The following is a 20,216-nucleotide window of genomic DNA, read 5'->3' on the forward strand; positions in this document are numbered from 1 at the left end:
CACCTCCATTAAGGTTTTATATACATGCTGTACAGACACATGTATATTAACATTTAATATTTACGAATTTTTATCAACACGGCGCTTTAATTTCAAAAACGCATTACGACTTTTGTTTTTATTTTTTCTTCATCACTGATTATTACTCACTGCAGACTTTTTGAGAGCCAACAAACATAAAACATCAGTGTGCAACATCTGTTGTCTTTAGGATGCCAACTGCTGGGATGTTCATATGTTCCCATTTAGGTGAAGAATGTCTCATGATCCTCACAAAGAAACGGGATGGACATAAAACGGCTCGTTCATGTCGTTCTGGCCATTTTCTGGTCCTAAATGGCTGTCAAAGTGTACCAACTTGTCGGAATACCTACTCAGACTTCTTCTGTCCTGATGAGATGCATGATTTATGATCTACAATACACTTACAGGGAGCAGGGAAGCGAGGAAGCAGCAGGCCACTCGAAGTAAACATAGGCACACAGTAGTGATCACAGCGCCGCCATAAATAGTTTGCTGGCGTTAGCGCTTATAATAACAATATCACTAATACTTGGTCAATATTCAAGTCATGAAATGTAAATGGATTATTGTTGGTGGTTTTTGAATGATTATTTATTGGCTTTTACGGGAGAAATAGTGGAGCTCCCATTGTCTCTGCTGTAAGCGGACTTTTATTTACTTTTATTTACGAGTTAGAATGCATTAAAAAAAAGTAATAATCCATCAGTTGTCATGTCTTTCATAATGATTGTGAACGATAGGCAAAATTCCAAAAAAAAGTGAATTTCCCTTTTAAGAGTGTCTCAGTTTAAGTTTTTTTGAAATAATAGCTTTCTCTCGGTTAATTGTTATGCTTTAAGTTGCAAGCAAAAATTGGACTAACAAATATCTCCGCCATTAGCTGCCGTACAAATGTCACAGTGAACCTCATAAGATCCGCCGAAAACATTTGGTCTTACTCGCTAGCATTAGCTGATAGCGAGAGATCAAAATAACTTTGTTTTCCAACCATGGGTGTGAAGGACAGTGCTGAAAGGAAGCTGATGATATTCAATGAATTAAAATATATATGAATGGATGCATGGATACATCAAACACATGACCTAGTGTAGCACCAACTTGGCGGAGCAATTCGAGCGTATCACTGCTAGCCATACTGAAGCAGAATGAGTCTAACACCAGCCAATAATGTTAAATAATATATAAACAGTGGACATTTATCCATGAAAATATGGATAAGCTGCTAATGGTATGTTTGATTGAGAAGCATTTGGAAGGAGATACCATGGAAGTCCACTCTTCAATGTAAATGCTGTACATTATTATTATTACAGTACAGTATTTGTTATTAGTACATTCTATTGTATTGCTTTTCATACAAAATTTCTGTCAAACTCTCATGGCTGCGGTAGTTCTGACCCCAAGATGCAGGAGACAGGAGGAGGACGTGCAGGTAAGACAAGTATTTAATTACTGTAACGCAGGTAACAGCAGTCCACAGGCATGGTAGCAGAGTCAGTAAACTAGACAATCCTCAAGCACAGACTGAAGGGCGAGGGAGGCATAAATAGAAGCCAGCTGATTAGCCACCATGACCAGGTGTGGATGGCAATCAGCTACAGGTGAGGGGAGGAGATAAACACAAACGGAAACAGAACATGTGACACCTGAGGTGACAGGTCGACACAATTTATTATCTAAAAGTCTGTTTTTCTTTTTAAAAGGCATGTTACATGTCAAAATTGTGCGGTTATGGGTGCCAGGCACCAATTACATTGATTTCATTATATTCCAATTTCAGACGTTGTTTTGAGACGCAAGTGTTTTGAGTTAAGATCTCCGTTACAGAACCAATTAAATCCGTAAGCTGAGGTCCTACTGTAGTTTTCTACCTCTCAGTGTGCAACTGTGACTTGTGTACGTTCAATCGAGTCCTTTGCACAATCTCTCAAATTAGTAGAGACTTTCTTGTCCAAGTATTTGCAAATAATCCTCTGTGCAGTCAAGCAGTTAGAAAACCTATTTGACTTCGCAAGTTACATACTCTTGACAAAGTCTAATTGGACAAAACGTGTGTTTCGTTGTGGAAAAGCCCAAGTCTGAATTTAAGGAGTGAAATACCATACCATACCAACTTAATTTATAAAGCCCTTCAGAATTGAAAAAGTAAATAGTGTAATTAATCCAGCTACTACGATAATCATATGTAATATCTGATTCTAATTTCAGGACTGCGACCTGACTCTTTTGATTGCTTGTAGTCACTAGAAGCGATCAATGGTGACATATAACTGCAGCATTATGTAAATAGACAGTGTTAATCACAAACTGTCAATGACAGTCCAAACGATGACAAATTCCTCAGTAGCCGTGGCAGAACACTCAGCTGTTATCACATAAAAACAGCATTCATAAAAGGCTTTAATATGACAAGTCTTTTTTTCTGGTTAGAATGTGTGTACAGAACTGTCCTGCTCTTCTAATAAACCATGTTTTATGGTCATTGGCAACCTTATTCTTACTTTTATTGCTCTTTTAAACACATTTGAGCACTGTGTTTGATAACCCAACAGAATAAAAACAAAGAGTGCTGGTTTGTCATGTGGTGCTAGAGCCATAGTTAGGAAAGAAACTGCTAATGTACTCTCTGCGGATGCTGGGTTTTCATACCACCTTGTCTGTACTGTGTAGAAACACACTACCCACAGCAAACCCAAGCCTGACACATCACAATATTGGGGTCAACCAGGCTCTGGCTATGTTGGTGATAATAAGAATTGATAGCCTCAACACTATAATTCTATACATATATGTAAAACGACCAAAGCCCATTAAAAGCTGTGCAAAACCAAGATCAAAGCTTTAATGTGTAGCACTTAAATCTGAAGATGTACAAAACAAACAGCAACAGAGACCAGCATCAAAGGATCCATAGTGACCAGATGACCGTAATTGCATTAACAAGTACTTCTTATGCATTTTTTGCTGCTGAAAATAATCCTGGCAGCCATTTCCCATAATATTAATTAGTTTTTGTGTATTTGGCAAATAACTAACTGTACTTGGTACACACCTGTCCATCACCAGACTCGATATGCCACCCACCCTAGGTGTGATGTAGTGTTGTCCCGATACCAATATTTTGGTACCGGTACCAAAATTATTTTGATACTTTTCGGTACTTTTCTAAATAAAGGGGACCACAAAAAATAGCATTATTGGCTTTATTTTAACCAAAAATCTTACAATAAATTGAACATATGTTTCTTATTGCAAGTTTGTCCTTAAATAAAATAGTGAACATACAGGACAAAGTCTCCTAATTTTGTCTGCTGACATATGCAGTAACATATTGTGTCATTTTCCATTCTAATATTTTGTCAAAATGATAAAGGACAAGTGGTAGAAAATTAATTATTAATCTACTTGTTCATTTACTGTTAATGTCTGCTTACTTTCTCTTTTAACATGTTCTATCTACACTTCTGTTAAAATGTAATAATCACTTATTCTTCTGTTTGACATGTTGCATAACTTTTGGATGATACCACAAATTTAGGTATCAATCTGATACCAAGTCGTTACAGGATTAGACATTGGTCATATTTAATGTCCTCATGTGTCCAGGGACATAATTTCTGAGTTTATAAACATAATATATATATTTTTTTTAAAAGAAAGAAGATATTGTGATGCCAAAAAATATTGACGTAATCATAATAGTATCGACTAGATACGCTACTGTACTTGTTATCATTACAGTGGATGTCAGGGGTAGATCCACCCATGGCATTTGTTTACATTTTGACTAGATACGCTACTGTACTTAGACCAGACCGGTACTTTTCAGAGGCTGTATAGTACCAAATATGATTCATTAGTATCGCGGTACTATACTAATACCGGTGTACCGTACAACCCTAGTGTGATGTCATCTACAGAACTGGAGCCCATTTCCCTGTGTATACCATGTGGATAAAGGCATGTAAAACAATTATTTTGACCAATTAATTGCATGTTTTTGTTACGTGGTCCAAGTTTACTTCAAAACTGATATGGCCAACTTTATGAGCAAAAAATTAGACATAAAAAAATCTATAAAAAAATCATAATTTCCGGACTTCCCTGCTCTTCCATCTCCTCTTCCAAATACACCATATCTTGTGTTTCCTCATGCTCTTGCAGCATTTCCTCAAGCATCTTGAGGAAAATATCATTAGAAGAAGACGCAAAATAGAATACTAGCGGTTTACCATCTTTTTCTCTCATTTTTTAACATAGTCTACTCTCCTTTCTCCGTTTTTCCACAGGTTCCGTCTCAGTCTTTCTCCCCCCCCCCCGAGGGTGCTCTTGATTTTTGGTATTGCATTTGGCTTCAACATTTTTTCCATCCAAACTCGGACCAAAACCTTTCTTCTTGGAATTCAAAATCATTAAAATTCCTCTCACTTGGTCCATCCCATGTTGCTCGAGTCAATTTGTCCATACTTTCCTCATATTATCATCACTTGGAAATGTATGCAGGCTGACTCCCTTCTTTAGTTGTATTACTACAATTTTCAACAATGCATCTGGCAGACACATTTGATCATTCCTTCAAATTCTGCACAAAAAAATAACGTGATTCAGGATGAAGATGCTACCAACACATACTACACAATACAACAATGCCTCCAGTCTTCTGAAGGGGAAACCAGCAGGCTGGTGCAGGCCCGCACACATTTCGGAGTTAAAAGTGGGCGTTCTCAAACATGCTGAAGCTCATTAAAAAGAAAGCCTAAAATCACTATATATATATATATACTACCGTTCAAAAGTTTGGGGTCACATTGAAATGTCCTTATTTTTGAAGGAAAAGCACTGTACTTTTCAATCACTGCAGACTTTAACTTTAACTTTTACTGTAACTTTAAACTAGTCTTAACTTTAAAGAAATACACTCTATACATTGCTAATGTGGTAAATGACTATTCTAGCTGCAAATGTCTGGTTTTTGGTGCAATATCTACATAGGTGTATAGAGGCCCATTTCCAGCAACTATCACTCCAGTGTTCTAATGGTACAATGTGTTTGCTCATTGGCTCAGAAGGCTAATTGATGATTAGAAAACCCTTGTGCAATCATGTTCACACATCTGAAAACAGTCCAGCTCGTTACAGAAGCTACAAAACTGACCTTCCTTTGAGCAGATTGAGTTTCTGGAGCATCACATTTGTGGGGTCAATTAAACGCTCAAAATGGCCAGAAAAAGAGAACATTCATCTGAAACTCGACAGTCTATTCTTGTTCTTAGAAATGAAGGCTATTCCACAAAATTGTTTGGGTGACCCCAAACTTTTGAACGGTAGTATATATATATATATATATATATATATATATATATATATATATATATATATATATATATATATATATATATATATATATATATATATATATATATATATATATATATATATACATATATCATTTATTTATACACATGTATATATATATATACATATATATTTATTTATTTATTTATTTATATTAATATATATATATATATTAATATATATATATATATATATATATATATATTAATATATATATATATATATATATATATATATATATATATATATATATATATATATATATATATATATATATATATATATATATATATATAAATAAATAAATAAATAAATATATATATGTATATATATTAGGGGTGTGGGGAAAAATCGATTTGAATTCGAATCGCGATTCTCACGTTGTGCGATTCAGAATCGATTCTCATTTTTTTCAAATCGATTTTTTTTAATTTTTTTTTTATTATTTTTTTATTTTTTTTAATTAATTAATCCAACAAAAGAATACACAGCAATACCATAACAATGCAATCCAATTCCAAAACCAAACCCGACAGAGCAATTGAGAGGAGACACAAACACGACACAGAACAAACCAAAAGTAGTGAAACAAAAATGAATATCATCAACAACAGTATCAATATTAGTTACAATTTCAACATAGCAGTGATTAAAAATCCCTCATTGACATTATCATTAGACATATATAAAAAAAGAACAATAATGTCACAGTGGCTTACACTTGCATCGCTTCTCATAAGCTTGACAACACACTGTGTCCAATATTTTCACAAAGATAAAATAAGTCATATTTTTGGTTCATTTAATAGTTAAAACAAATTTACATTATTGCAATCAGTTGATAAACCATTGTACTTTACAAATATAAAAGCTTTTTACAAAAATCTACTACTGTGCTTGCATGTCAGCAGACTGGGGTAGATCCTGCTGAAATCCTATGTATTGAATGAATAGAGAATCCTTTTGAATCGGGAAAAAAATCGTTTTTGAATCGAGAATCGTGTTGAATTGAAAAAAAAAATTGATTTTGAATCGAATCGTGACCCCAAGAATCGATATTTAATCGAGTCGTGGGACACCCAAAGATTCACAGCCCTAATATATATATATATATATATATGTGTGTATAAAAAAAAATTTTTTAAAACGTCAAAACGTCCTTGGTGTTTCAATGTGGACCTTCTGATGCCATAAGAGAAGCATGAAATCCAACGTGTATGCCTCAAGAGGTTAATATAAATCAACTTCTAACTACTTTATGTGCAATCACTCCACTCGGATTATAAAAAAAAAAGTTGTGACCAGTTAATAGCAACCATGAACGTTCTTGGCCTTACAACCGACTGGTTTAAGATTAACCGGGAAGGCAAACATTCAGCAGAGATTCTTATGAGCAGAAAACAAACAGCATCACTAATGTACACACATCCCCATGCATGGTACACATCATTATGGAAATAACACCAATATAGCTTTAATAGTGAAGCTGCGGGTAGAAGCAATTATGATGTCAAAAAATATTGTCAGCAGTTTGGGCGCATTTTAAAATGAGATAGACAGAATCGCCGGATTGGAATGTGTGGACATAATGGAAAAGGAAAACAACAATAGCATTCCTTTCTTTTTGAGCCGTGAGTCCTTGTATGTGGGGATATTTGTAAAGTCGGCACGCAAGATCCGTTACTTGACTTGAATATTCTTCAAACTGATGGTGGAGCTCTGTTTGGCATTCAGTATGTGACTGTCAGCACCGCAGACCTCTCTAAACTAGCTCAGGTTCACAGCAGTAGACGATGCAACACACGGGGATTCATTGTGACTTCTTGGTTCACTTGACTTGAAATATTGTATTTAGAAGCCATTGAGAGGCAAAATATACACACTTCTCATCTGTTGAGGCGATATATAACCGGAAATGATAGTCAACTTGGGTTCCAGTGGAAAAACCCTAGATAGATTAGTATATATTTCCACATCAACACTGTAGGACAGACACTATTTGAGTTCCTATTATGCAGCTCATTTTTATGTGACACTTATTGAAATATCTTGTGTGTCATCATGCACTAAAGTGCTTTTTATTTGTTTTAAACTATTGTAGTGGCGTTCTGTACAAAAAGTGCACTTTAATTTAGTGTTGTTTTGAAATGTCATCATAGGGACATCATTCACAAAAGTGCACCTATAGCTTGTTTTAAAATGTCTCTGACAATCTTGCACTTTCTGTTTTGGAAATGACATGAATGTTTGTGCCACTGCTTAATAACTGTTTAATAAATACAGTTTAGGTAAATTGACTCAGTTGTGATTTCCCTCTCTGCATGAAAGTTTAAAATGAGCATATATTAATGCAGTATGAACAAGAATGTTTTAATGTAGACAGATAGAATCATCATACTGCTGTGATTATATGCATCAAGTGTTCATTCAAGGCTAAGGCAAAATATCGAGATATATATCTTGTATCGCGATATGGCCTAAAAATATCGAGATATTTAAAAAAGACCATATCGCCCAGCCCTTAGCAGCAGTTTGAGAAAAATAAATAAAAAACAAGTTTCAACTGTTCAAATGACAAAATGGCTCAGTTTTAAGCTACAACAGTTTAACCCCTCATTTATTGCTGTTAATTGTTTTGGGCCGGACCGTGGTCAATGATTTTTCCATTAAGTAGGAATTTTTGATGATGAATCAAATATTTGCATAAACATACATTTCAAAACTGTTACCCTTCAAAATACGTTTTTTTTTACTATTATGAGAGCCCTCTAAACATTACATTACACCCACATAGTCACCTTTTCACTTGTTTAATTCTATTTTTTATTTTATATATATATATATATATATACTACCGTTCAAAAGTTTGGGGTCACCCAAACAATTTTGTGGAAAAGCCTTCATTTCTAAGAACAAGAATAGACTGTCGAGTTTCAGATGAAAGTTCTCTTTTTCTGGCCATTTTGAGCGTTTAATTGACCCCACAAATGTGATGCTCCAGAAACTCAATCTGCTCAAAGGAAGGTCAGTTTTGTAGCTTCTGTAACGAGCTAAACTGTTTTCAGATGTGTGAACATGATTGCACAAGGGTTTTCTAATCATCAATTAGCCTTCTGAGCCAATGAGCAAACACATTGTACCATTAGAACACTGGAGTGATAGTTGCTGGAAATGGGCCTCTATACACCTATGTAGATATTGCACCAAAAACCAGACATTTGCAGCTAGAATAGTCATTTACCACATTAGCAATGTATAGAGTGTATTTCTTTAAAGTTAAGACTAGTTTAAAGTTATCTTCATTGAAAAGTACAGTGCTTTTCCTTCAAAAATAAGGACATTTCAATGTGACCCCAAACTTTTGAACGGTAGTAGATAGATGCACATGCAAAAAATTTATACTGTGTCTATTTTAGGAGGAATTTTACCTGTAGACATATTTTTTAGGTCTAGATATAAAATAAGTGCCAATCTTGTCAGTGTTAAAGGGGCCCTTTTATGAACAAACAATAGCTTATTAACTTCTGTACACAAGAATATACCAGTGCTTCTTTTGACCAACGTAGGCCAGTACAATTACATTGAAATCTAATGATGACTGACACATTCAGTAGCCAATGAAATTATGAAAACACAGATAATCTGCTTGATGGGTGGGATTTGTCATACAATTCACCAAGAAATGTTCATGCTCATAATCATTTTTGTACGGCTTTTTTGTTTTTAGGTATTTCTGACATACCAAGCATGTACAATACAGATCCAAATACCATGCGCTAAATACCGTGTGCAAACTATAAAATTGCATGTACTATTTGTGGGCGTGTTGCGTATGATCTACTTCTTCTAAGACTGTGCAGACAGCCCAATGTAAATGAAGATTCTGTGTGTATGCCTTTCACAATGGATACACTAATTTATTGAACATTCATGTTATCATGACCCTACCTGTGGCGTTCTATATTTGGAAAGATGCAGCAGACAACAATGTACCACGTTATATGGGCATTTTAGAAGCAGTGCATCTACAACGGAACCCACATTGTATTCTATATGAAAAAATTTACATAATTTCAATACAACACCAAAACACATCAATTTGTTTTAATGAGCCCCTTAAGTCATTCATCGGCTAAAACAATTTAAAATGCTGAATAGACGATATATCTAATATTTTTTGTTTTTCAGAGTCCATATACACTATATTGCCAAAAGTATTTGGCCACCTGCCTTGATTCACATAAGAACTTGAAGTGCCATCCCATTCCTAACCCATAGGGTTCAATATGATGTTGACCCACCTTTTGCAGCTATTACAGCTTCAACTCTTCTGGGAAGGCTGTCCACAAGGTTGCAGAGTGTGTTTATAGGAATTTCCGACCATTCTTCCAAAAGCGCATTGGTGAGGTCACACACTGATGTTGGTGGAGAAGGCCTGGCTCTCAGTCTCCATTCTAATTCATCCCAAAGGTGTTATATCGGGTTCAGGTCAGGACTCTGTGCCGGCCTGTCAAGTTCATCCACTTATGGACCTTGCTTTGTGCACAGTCATGTTGGAAGAGGAAGGGGCCCGCTCCAACCTGTATGGAATTGTCCAACATGTTTTGTTATCCTGGAGCATTCAAAGTTCCTTTCACTGGAACTAAGAGGCCAAGCGCAACTCCTAAAAAACAACCCCACACCATAATTCCTCCTCCACCAAATTTCACACTCGGCACAATGCAGTCCAAAATGTACCGTTCTCCTGACAGCCTCCAAACCCAGACTTGTCCACCAGATTGCCAGATGGAAAAGCGTGATTCATCAGTCCAGAGAATGCACCTCCACTGCTCTAGAGTCCAGTGGTGACGTGCTTTACACTACTGCATCCCACGCTTTGCATTGTACTTGGTGATGTATGGCTTAGATACAGCTGTTCGGCCATGAAAACCCATTCCATGAAGCTCTCTGCGTACTGTACGTGGGCTAATTGGAAGGTCACATGAAGTTTGGAGCTCTGTAGCAACTGACTGTGCAGAAAGTCGGCGGCCTCTTTGCACTATGCGCTTCAGCATCCGCTGACCCCTCTCTGTCAGTTTACCTGGCCTACCACTTGGTGGCTGAGTTGCTGTTGTTCCCAAACTCTTCCATTTTCTTATAATAAAGCCGACGGTTGACTTTGGAATATTTAGGAGCGAGGAAATTTCACGACTGGATTTGTTGCACAGGTGGCATCCTATGACAGTTCCATGCTGGAAATCACTGAGCTCCTGAGAGCGGCCCATTCTTTCACAAATGTTTGTAGAAACAGTCTCCATGCCTAAGTGCTTGATTTTATACACCTGTGGCCGGGCCAAGTGATTAGGACACCTGATTCTCATCATTTGGATAAGTGGCCAAATACTTTTGGCAATATTAATTGTCTCCTTTTTGCATCTTTCTGCGCAACTGCCAGTTTGCACTTCCTTTCTAGACGTTCTAAATGAAGCCTAAAAACGGCAGGCGCAGAACAGTTTCAGCCTTGATAAATCACACTGCGTGTGCCAAGTCATTCCATCCATCCATCCATTTAACGCTTTTTCCCTTCGGGGTCGCGGGGGGCGCTGGAGCCTATCTCAGCTAAAATCGGGCGGAAGGTGCGATACACCCTGGACAAGTCGCCACCTCATCGCAGGGCCAACACAGAGAGACAGACAACATTCACACTCACATTCACACACTAGGGCCAATTTTAGTGTTGCCAATCAACTTATCCCCAGGTGCATGTCTTTGGAGGTGGGAGGAAGCCGGAGTACCCGGAGGAAACCCGCACAGTCACGGGGAGAACACAGAAAGATCCCGAGCCCGGGAATGAACCCAGGACTACTCAGGACCTTCGTATTGTGAGGCAGACGCACTAACCCCTCTGCCACAGTGCTGCCCGTGCCAAGTAATTGTATTTACAGTTTTTCCTCCTATTATTGTGGGCGTTCTAATAATCGGCGTATATTCTGCATATTGTTCGGTCCAAGTCGCTCTCCCTCCCCCAACGTTGACCTCGGCACTCTGACCCCGTATCTCAGCGACTGTGTCACAAACCTGGGGGTAAAGTTCGACTCAGATTTTAAATTCGAAAAACAAATCAGCAGCGTCGTACAAAAAAGCTTTTATCAATCACGCCAAATAGCGAAAGTGAAACCGCTTCTATCAGGACATGATCTGGAGAAATTAATCCACGCCTTTATCTCGACTCGTCTTGACTACTGCAATGCCCTGTATGTAGGCATTAGCCAGGCCTCCCTCACCCGCCTGCAGCTCGTGCAGAACTCTGCTGCTCGTCTGCTAACACAGACCCGCAGACGTGAGCACTTCACCCCTATATTAGCGTCCCTTCACTGGCTCCCTGTGCGTTACAGAATCAATTTGAAACTCCTTTTATTTGTTTTTAAACGTCTAAACAACCTCGCGCCAACATATCTCTCCGACCTCCTTCAGCCTTACTGCCCCACCCGATCCCTAAGATCAGCCGATCAGCTGCTACTGACGGTCCCGGACACAAGGCTGAAGCTTAGAGGTGACAGAGCTTTCGCCGCTGCTGCTCCCAAGCTCTGGAACGACCTATCTCTTAGTGTTAGACAAGCCTCCTCTCTTCCTGTTTTTAAATCTCTCTTAAAAACATACTTTTATTCCATGGCTTTTAACACTGAGTGATATCTATCCTGCAATGGCGCCCCATAATACACCTGCTGTGAACCTGGTTTTATGTTTTTATGTTTTATTTATTTTATTTATTTATTTTTCATCATGTTCTGCCTGTGTTGTGTTTGCTCGGTTCTCATATTATCTTTTAACCTGCCCATTGCACAGCACTTTGGCTTACCCCTGTGGTAAATTTTAAATGTGCTTTATAAATAAAGTTGATTTGATTTGATTTGAAGACGTGCAAAATGGATTGTGTGCCTTATAGGGTTGTACAGTATACCGGTATCAGTATAGTACCGCGATACTAATGAATCATATTCGGTACTATACCGCCTCTGAAAAGTACCTTTTTTTAAAATTCATATTAGGAATGTTGTCCGTCTATCTGTGTTGGCCCTGCGATGAGGTGGCGACTTGTCCAGGGTGTACTCCGCCTACCGCCGAACGCAGCTGAGATAGGTTCCAGGACTTTGAATATGACCAATGTATGATCCCGTAACGACTTGGTATCAGATTGATACCCACATTTGTGGTATCATCCAAAACTAATGTAATGTATCAAACAACAGAAGAATAAGTGATTATTACATGTTAACAGAAGTGTAGATAGAACATGTTAAAAGAGAAAGTAAGCAGATATTAACAGTAAATGAACAAGTAAATTAATTAATCATTTTCTACCACTTGTCCTTAATAATTTTGACAAAAAATAGAATGGAAAATGCCACAATATGTTACTGCATATGTCAGCAGCTAAATTAGGAGCCTTTGTTTGCTTACTTACTAATAAAAGAAAAGTTGTCTTGTATATTCACTATTTTTTTTAAGGACAAACTTGCAATAAGAAACAGATTTTTTGTTAAAATAAAGCCAATGTAATTTTTTCAGGTCCTTTATATTTAGAAAAGTACCACAATATTGGTATCGGGACAACACTAGTGCCTTATGACGCAATCCTCTGCACAAAAACTTCATCATCTTTGCCCGTGCTATCAAGTTTGCACGTGTTTTAGTACATGCAGACCTTTAGTAGATGAGGCCCTCTGTCGGATGGCAAGTAGAAAGAAGCTGTTTGAATCCTCTTTTATAGATGGAGGGTCAGAACTGTACAAAACAATACATGCAAATTCATATGGGAGATTGGGCAAGGTGTAAAAATTCTAATCAGGTAAGTAGGGCTGCTTCCATCAGACATCTGCTTGTGATGATTTGGAAGGAAGCGAGCAGAAGAAAGGAGCCTGTCCTCCCAGACAACCATCAGGATTCTGTCTGGAAAGCTGTAGTAAGCATAAAGGACATGGCAGGCCTTTGATCAGGAGCGCAGCGTTACAGAGGTGGGAGAGATCAAATGGAGGAAGGTATTCGAGTGTCTCTCAGGCGAGAGCAGCTTATTTCTCCCATATACCTGTGACAGGATATTGCCGGAAATCTCAAACATGTTTCCTTTCGGAAAAAAAAAATCACCATACGAAAATAGAATTCAATCAGGTACGCAATTACTAAATAGCCCACTGTGCAGTGAAACGTCGACATGCAATTAAAAAGAAAACAATGATCCCCTGCAGTGTGCAACACAATTACAAGGCGTCAATTTGGTTTTCCTTATGTGGTCCCATTCTTCTGGTGCACCATGCAAAAAAAAATAAAAAAAAAAGCTTGCATGAACCGCACCTTTCTGCTTTTAATTTGCGCAGTTGTCAGTGACGACTGTGGCAGTGCTATTTCAAATCCCTCAGCCTAGAGAGTGAATGAGAGGAGGATTAGCGGGGTAATGCCAGTATATGAGAGCGGGAGGGCCACAGTGGTGCGAACACTCTGCAAGGATTAGCTCAAAAAAAAAAAAACGACTTCACAGTCACCAACTATGTCAATCAAGGACATAGTCCACCAAAGACTATTCAACATCAAACATCTCCAAGCAACACATGGCTTGATTGAAAAGTCCGGGTGCAGTTATGCAGCGCCTTTCAACCACCGAAATACTCAAGTTATTTGACAATTTGGCCTTATTCGCACTTAAATGGTAGATGCTGGCACAGGAGGAAAGCAAACAACCCCTTCACACATCATCTGAGTGCACTTAGGGGAATGACTGAACATTCAAGACAACTACTCCACTGGCACGCCACAAATTAAAGTCATCTATTGATATCCAAGTCAAGTTGGCCTTTGCAAAGTTATTAATGCCCACGCATTCAAAAGTTGCACTTTCTTGTAGCAAAATAGGATGTGCAAAATGTTTAGAAACATTCAGGGGCATTTGTAATGGGAAACATTTTTCATAAAGGCTGATAAAAATACAGTAGTACCTCAACTTACGCGCTAAATTGGTTAGCTCTTAACTCAAAGCACTTGTATCCCAAATTAATGTCTCCAATTGAAATAAATTGAAATCAATTTAATTGGCATTTGCCCTCCCAAAACACCACAATCTTAACATGTAATATGTGTCACGGGCCGAGCGCGCCTCAGTGCTCAGCGCCAGTCCGGCTGCAGCAATCAGCGCACCTGTCACAGATCAGATGACCTGCCTTCATAAGCCCGCACAACCTGCTATCCCGCGCCAGAACGTAGCTACCTGTTCAGTACAGTAAGCCTAATCGTCAAGCTCTATGCGCACTCTTTTGCTTTCTGTGTCCCCCCCCACTGTGCTCATTGTCTCGTGTCCTCCTTGTCATCCCTGCAGCCTGCCTTCATTCCCACTTTACGAGCTGTGTGTCTCGTTTTCCCGCGTTCCCTCTGCTTCCCTGGCTGCCTCTTGAATCTCGAGCTCCCGCCTGGACACTGACCTCTGACGCCTCGCTATTGCCCCGACTACCTGCCTGTCTCACGGACCTTCTAGCCTGCTTTTCCCCTCTGGGACTTCCGTCTCTCGCTCAACACTCCGGTAACACACAACAGCTAACTCACACACATAGTCGCACACACACACATTTTGGATTTATTACACACTTCATTGTGTTATTTATATATCTATTGTGCATATATATAAATAAATAGAGCTAAAACGACATCCAACCTGTATGTACCGTCTCCTTCCCTCTGTACACATATGTTTAAAAAATATAGGTATTTTAGATAGGAAATGTATGAAAACAATACAATCAAATGTAATACAAACTGCAGTAGTTTTATGATGTTATAATAAACAGCATTTACCTTGTACAGTATCTCTTTCCAGCTGTTTCTCCGTCAAACACACCGTTAGCAGCTTTTAGATAATTTCATGGATACATGTCCGCTGTTTAGATATTATTTTAACACTTGTGGCCGGCGTTAGACTCATTTCGCTTCAGTATGGTGCAGACTAGCAGTGATACGATCGAATCGTCTCACCAACTTTTTAATGATTAATTTCTTGAATTCAATGAATATAATCCACTTCTTCTCAGCACTGTCTTTCACACTTACTTTCTTCCTTTCCTAGTTATGTGGAACTCCAGCTGTAAGATGTCTCTCGGCTAATTGCTAAAAAAAAATTGGAATTACAAGCATCTCCGCCATTATTTGGTCACAGTGAACCCCATAAGGGCCGGCCAAAATATTTGATCTTACTCGTTGGCATTATCTTACAGTTAGAGATCGACATAACTCAGTTTTTCCATGCATGGGAAGGAAGATTTGTGAGCATGTAGGACAGTGACGAGAAGAAGACAAAATGGGTGTTATTCATTGAATTACAGGAACAAATCATCAAAAATTTGACTTGTTGAAGCAGTTGGAACAAAGCACCCCAGCTAGTCTGCACCATACTGAAGCAGAATGAGTCTAACACAAGCCAAGAATGTTTAAAATAATAATTAAAACTGTGGACACTTATTAATGAAGATATGGTAAAGCTGCTTAGTGTGTGTTTGTTGTGTGTTTATTTGTTGATGCAGCTGGAAGAAGTTACAATAGGAAAGGGATCCATATGGCCCCATTCGTCTCGGTTCACCCGACACGTGAAATTCAAATAATTTTGAGTGTGGGGGGGGGGAGGGTTGCCAGATGGCAGTAGAGTGTTCCATCCATTTCCTACCGCTTGTCCCTTATGGGGTCGCGGGGGGTGCTGGAGCCTATTGCATATCTTAAAATGTTTTGTGGCAATTCCAACTTTGTAAAAATGTGTCAATTGCTATATACTGTCGAGTGTTCGCTTTCCATCATTTTCAGCAGACCGCATTGCAAAATGATTAATCCCCTGCACCCCCTCACGCGGGAGATCCACCCAGGAATGAGGCCATCCATATGAATCCCCTCCATACTGTACTATAGACATCCACGCTACAAGAAAAAATATTGTATTACTTCATAAAACTAGTTGTTAGAATTACATTATATTATATTGTTTTTTTAGACAATATTACTTATCTATAAGTTTTTCTTTTTAAAAAAAGGTATGTTATGTGTTAAAATTGTCCTGTTTTTAAAATGATTTAAATTCATTTGGGATACAATAGTTTTTAGAGCTCTGTCAGAGAACCAATGAGGTACTACTGTAACACTTTAAAACTGCACATTCATTTTTTTTCTGTTTTGAGAACCACACACACTAAGCAGTCTAGCTTAAATGTTACCAATTGAGTTAATAAACGTAAAATTAAGTTGTTTTGTTTTGTTGTGTGAATAAAGTGATTGTGCTCTGAATGCAACTCCTACAGTGGCTTGTAAAGATAATGTTAAAGTACCACGGATAGTCACACACACACACACTAGATGTGGTGAAATGATCCTCTGCATTTGACCCATCCCCTTGTTCCACCCCCTGGGAGGTGAGGGGAGCAGTGAGCAGCAGGGGTGGCCGCGCTCAGGTACTGTAACACCCAGTTCCAACCCTTGATGCTGAGTGCCAAGCAGGGAGGTAATGGGTCCCATTTTTTATAGTCTTTGGTATGACTCGGCCGGGGTTTGAACTCCCGACCTACCGATCTCAGGGCGGACACTCTAACCACAAGGCCACTGAGCAGGCTTAAATAAGTAAATTTTAGGTTCTCAAAAATATTTCAATTAATAGGGGTTGAGTGGGGTGTGAATAATGTTCTGTACCCTCAGGGGAGCATAACAAAACATTATGTAGACGCAGGCACACCTGTGGAATAAGTATGTTCTGCAATATCAGTGAGTGTGATCGTTTGGGTGAAGCTCCAGAGTGTAAAAATATGCGTGGGTTTTCATTAAACAGGACATCAGCAGCACCACAATGCAATATCCACACACCTCGCTTATCCTGAACCTTAACTGTGAGCTCCACGAAGGTTTGCGACTCTCTATCCAGCCTCCTGGTGATGATGACATCTCCACTGTCGTGGCCCACAGACACGGGGGAACTCCGCGACTCCGGTGAAAGGAGCTCAAAGCTGGCAGACTGGAACCTGCCGGGGCTCAGGCTGGTTATGACCGAGCCGACGCCGGCGTCCTCGGACACGTTGAGGGGCACCGAGATGGCATCCAGTGGCGCACTGGTTGCGCGCTTGGACCTCTCTGGCCTGGGCTTGCGCACAGAGACGGTGACCACCACGCCTTTGCTGGTCAAGGGGGGCCATCCGTGATCCGTGGCAAAAACTCGGAACTCAACAGCAGATTGAACCCCCAGGAGGGAGTCGAGCAACAAAACTTCGCCTGTCTTGGGGACGACGTAAAAAGTGCCATTTTCGGGCACAGAACTGTACGTCAAGTCTGCGTTCTTGCCGCTGTCCGCGTCCACGGCGGCCAGCGTGCAAACCACACTCCGGAGGGCCGTGGTGTCATTTAAAGTTAAATGCACGGCGTCTGACTGCGCGAAAGTCGGCGCGTTGTCGTTCGTGTCCAAAACGTCCACTTTCACGGACGCGACACCCACAAGCACCGCCGCGTTTGACGCGCAGGAGCTGCAGCACAGAGCGACTTTCAGCCGGTATTCCGAGCGGAGCTCCCGGTCCAAGACCCTGGAGGTCATCAATAAAATATCCCCACGCTTGTGGTGGGCGAAGGCGCGGAAATCCTCGCTGCCGTTGCCGCGCACGGCCAGGTGCGTCCCGCGGCAGCCTCTCTGCGCGTTAATGCGCCTGGCCGGGATGCTCAGTCCGTTCACTCTGGAAGCCGCCGGCGAGTTCTCAAAAACGTGGCCGTGAAAGGACGGCGGCGACTGCGGTGTTTGGTGTCCGGCCGCCGGCGTGGAGAGGCAACACAGCAGCGTGGAAACGACCCAAATCATGTTGGCGGCAAGTTACATAAACGCTGCCTCCGGGCGATTCAGGGGAAATGAAGGCAAACAAATCTCCTCATGGTTTGATATCATCCTTCCGTGAGACACTTCTGAACTTGAAGCATCCTGGAGGGGAGGAGGAGGGGGGGGGGGGGGGGTCGCGTATTGGCCCACCCCCACGCAGCACGGCGCTGTTGCAGAGGGTCCTTGCAGCGCTGCAGGCTGGTGGCTTTGCTCACTTGCAGCTTTCAGCACCACAGCGCCGGACAGCGGCATCCAGCGGGGGGGAGGGAGAAGGGGGGGAAGGGGGGCGTGGTGAAAGGTGGAGAAAGCTGCTCCTCAACGTGCCCCCCACCCTGCGTGATGGTCAGCAACCAACCTCTTCCGGAAAAAAAAAAAAAAAAAAAAAGTCAAGTCTTGCCAGTCATGTCACAAATCCGCCCCGAGATGATCATGTCCTCGACAGATAAGGGAAATCACTCAGCAAGTGGAACAAAAAAAACAAAAAAAAAACCCAACATATGTTCTTGTTAAGATCTGTCTGGATTTCCAACACTGACCTAAATCTGCTGAGTTAGCACAAGGCCTCTTTTTTCCAATTTCTATATAAATATGAGCTTTTTTCCTGATCGATTTAATGGCCGCAGCCCTAACAATCACCTCATCAAAGATGACCAGTGGTTCTCAAAATGTTTTCACCCAGCACCAGAAAAAGTGTCTCTCTTGGTACCACCATAATGACAAACTGAGTATTGTCCCGATACCAATATTTTGCTACCGGTACCAAAATTATTTCGATGCTTTTCGGTACTTTTCTAAATAAAGGGCACCACAAAAAATGGCATTATTGGCTTTATTTTAACAAAAAAATCTTAGGGTACATTAAACATCAGAACAGTTTTATTGCCATTGTTTGAGAACGGGTTCACAAACTAGGAATTTTTCTTGGTGCAAACGTGCGACATAAAACACATATAACACATATTTGGTAATAAAAAGAGCTGTGACTGAGCTATCAGATAGACTTAGAAGGAATTCAAGGAGCTGCTGTTAGGAGTTATTGTTCATTTGCCTGATGGCCGAGGGGAAAAAACTGTTCAGGTGGCGGGAGGTGTGGGTCTGGATGGAGCGTAGTCTCCTGCCTGAGGGGAGAGGGGAGAATAGTGTGTGTCCAGGGTGAGAAGAGTCAGCTGTGATCCGACCCACACGCCTCCTGGTCCTGGAGGAGAACAAGTCCTGGAGGGATGGGAGCTTGCAGCCAATCACCTTCTCAGCAGCACGTACGATGCGCTGCAGTCTATTCTTATCCTGGACTGTGGCGCCGGGGAGCCACACTGTGATGGAGGAGGTCAGGATGGACTCTATGATGGCTGAGTAAAACTGCACCAGCATCTCGGTCGGCACCAACATATGTTTCTTATTGCAAGTTCGTCCTTAAATAAAATAGTGAACATACTACACAACTTGTTTTTTAGTAGTAAACAAACAAAGGCTCCTAATTTAGCTGCTGACGTATGCAGTAACATATTGTGTCATTTATCATTCTATTATTTTGTCAAAATTATTAAGGACAAGTGGTAGAAAATAAATGAATAATCCACTTGTTAATATCTGCTTACTTTCTCTTTTAACATGTTCTATCTACACTTCTGTTAAAATGTAATGAATTAAAATCACTTATTCTTCTGTTGTTTGATACTTTACATTAGTTTTGGATAATAGCACAAATTTGGGTATTACTCCGATACCAAGTCGTTACAGGATCATACATTGGTCTTATTCAAAGTCTTCATGTGTCCAGGAACATATTTCCCGAGTTTATAAACATAATATACATTTTTTTTTAAACGGAACGAATATGTGATGCCAAAAAATATTGACGTAATCATAGTAGTATCGACTAGATACGCTACTGTACTTTGTATCATTACAGTGGATGTTAGGTGTAGTACTTTTCAGAGGCGGTATAGAACCGAATATGATTCATTAGTATCGCGGTACTATACTAATA

The 20,216-nt window shown here is 40.0% G+C and overlaps 1 protein-coding gene across 4 annotated transcripts in view; it reads right to left on the minus strand.

Moving 5' to 3' along the window:
- LOC133641733 (neural-cadherin-like) overlaps window positions 1-20,216 on the minus strand; it is a 342,738-nt gene that overhangs the window by 314,097 nt on the left and 8,425 nt on the right. For 3 of the 4 annotated variants that reach the window (XM_062035679.1, XM_062035682.1, XM_062035683.1), the window contains exon 1: window positions 17,239-18,303. The exons of the other annotated variant lie outside the window; for it this stretch is intronic. In XM_062035679.1, coding sequence (XP_061891663.1) covers window positions 17,239-18,214 — 976 coding nt within the window. In that variant the 5' untranslated portion in view covers window positions 18,215-18,303. Of the gene's footprint in view, window positions 1-17,238; window positions 18,304-20,216 lie in introns of those variants that run through there. 4 annotated transcript variants of the gene reach the window in all.

Source organism: Entelurus aequoreus, linkage group LG24 (assembly GCF_033978785.1).
Source record: "Entelurus aequoreus isolate RoL-2023_Sb linkage group LG24, RoL_Eaeq_v1.1, whole genome shotgun sequence".
Classification (NCBI taxonomy): domain Eukaryota; kingdom Metazoa; phylum Chordata; class Actinopteri; order Syngnathiformes; family Syngnathidae; genus Entelurus; species Entelurus aequoreus.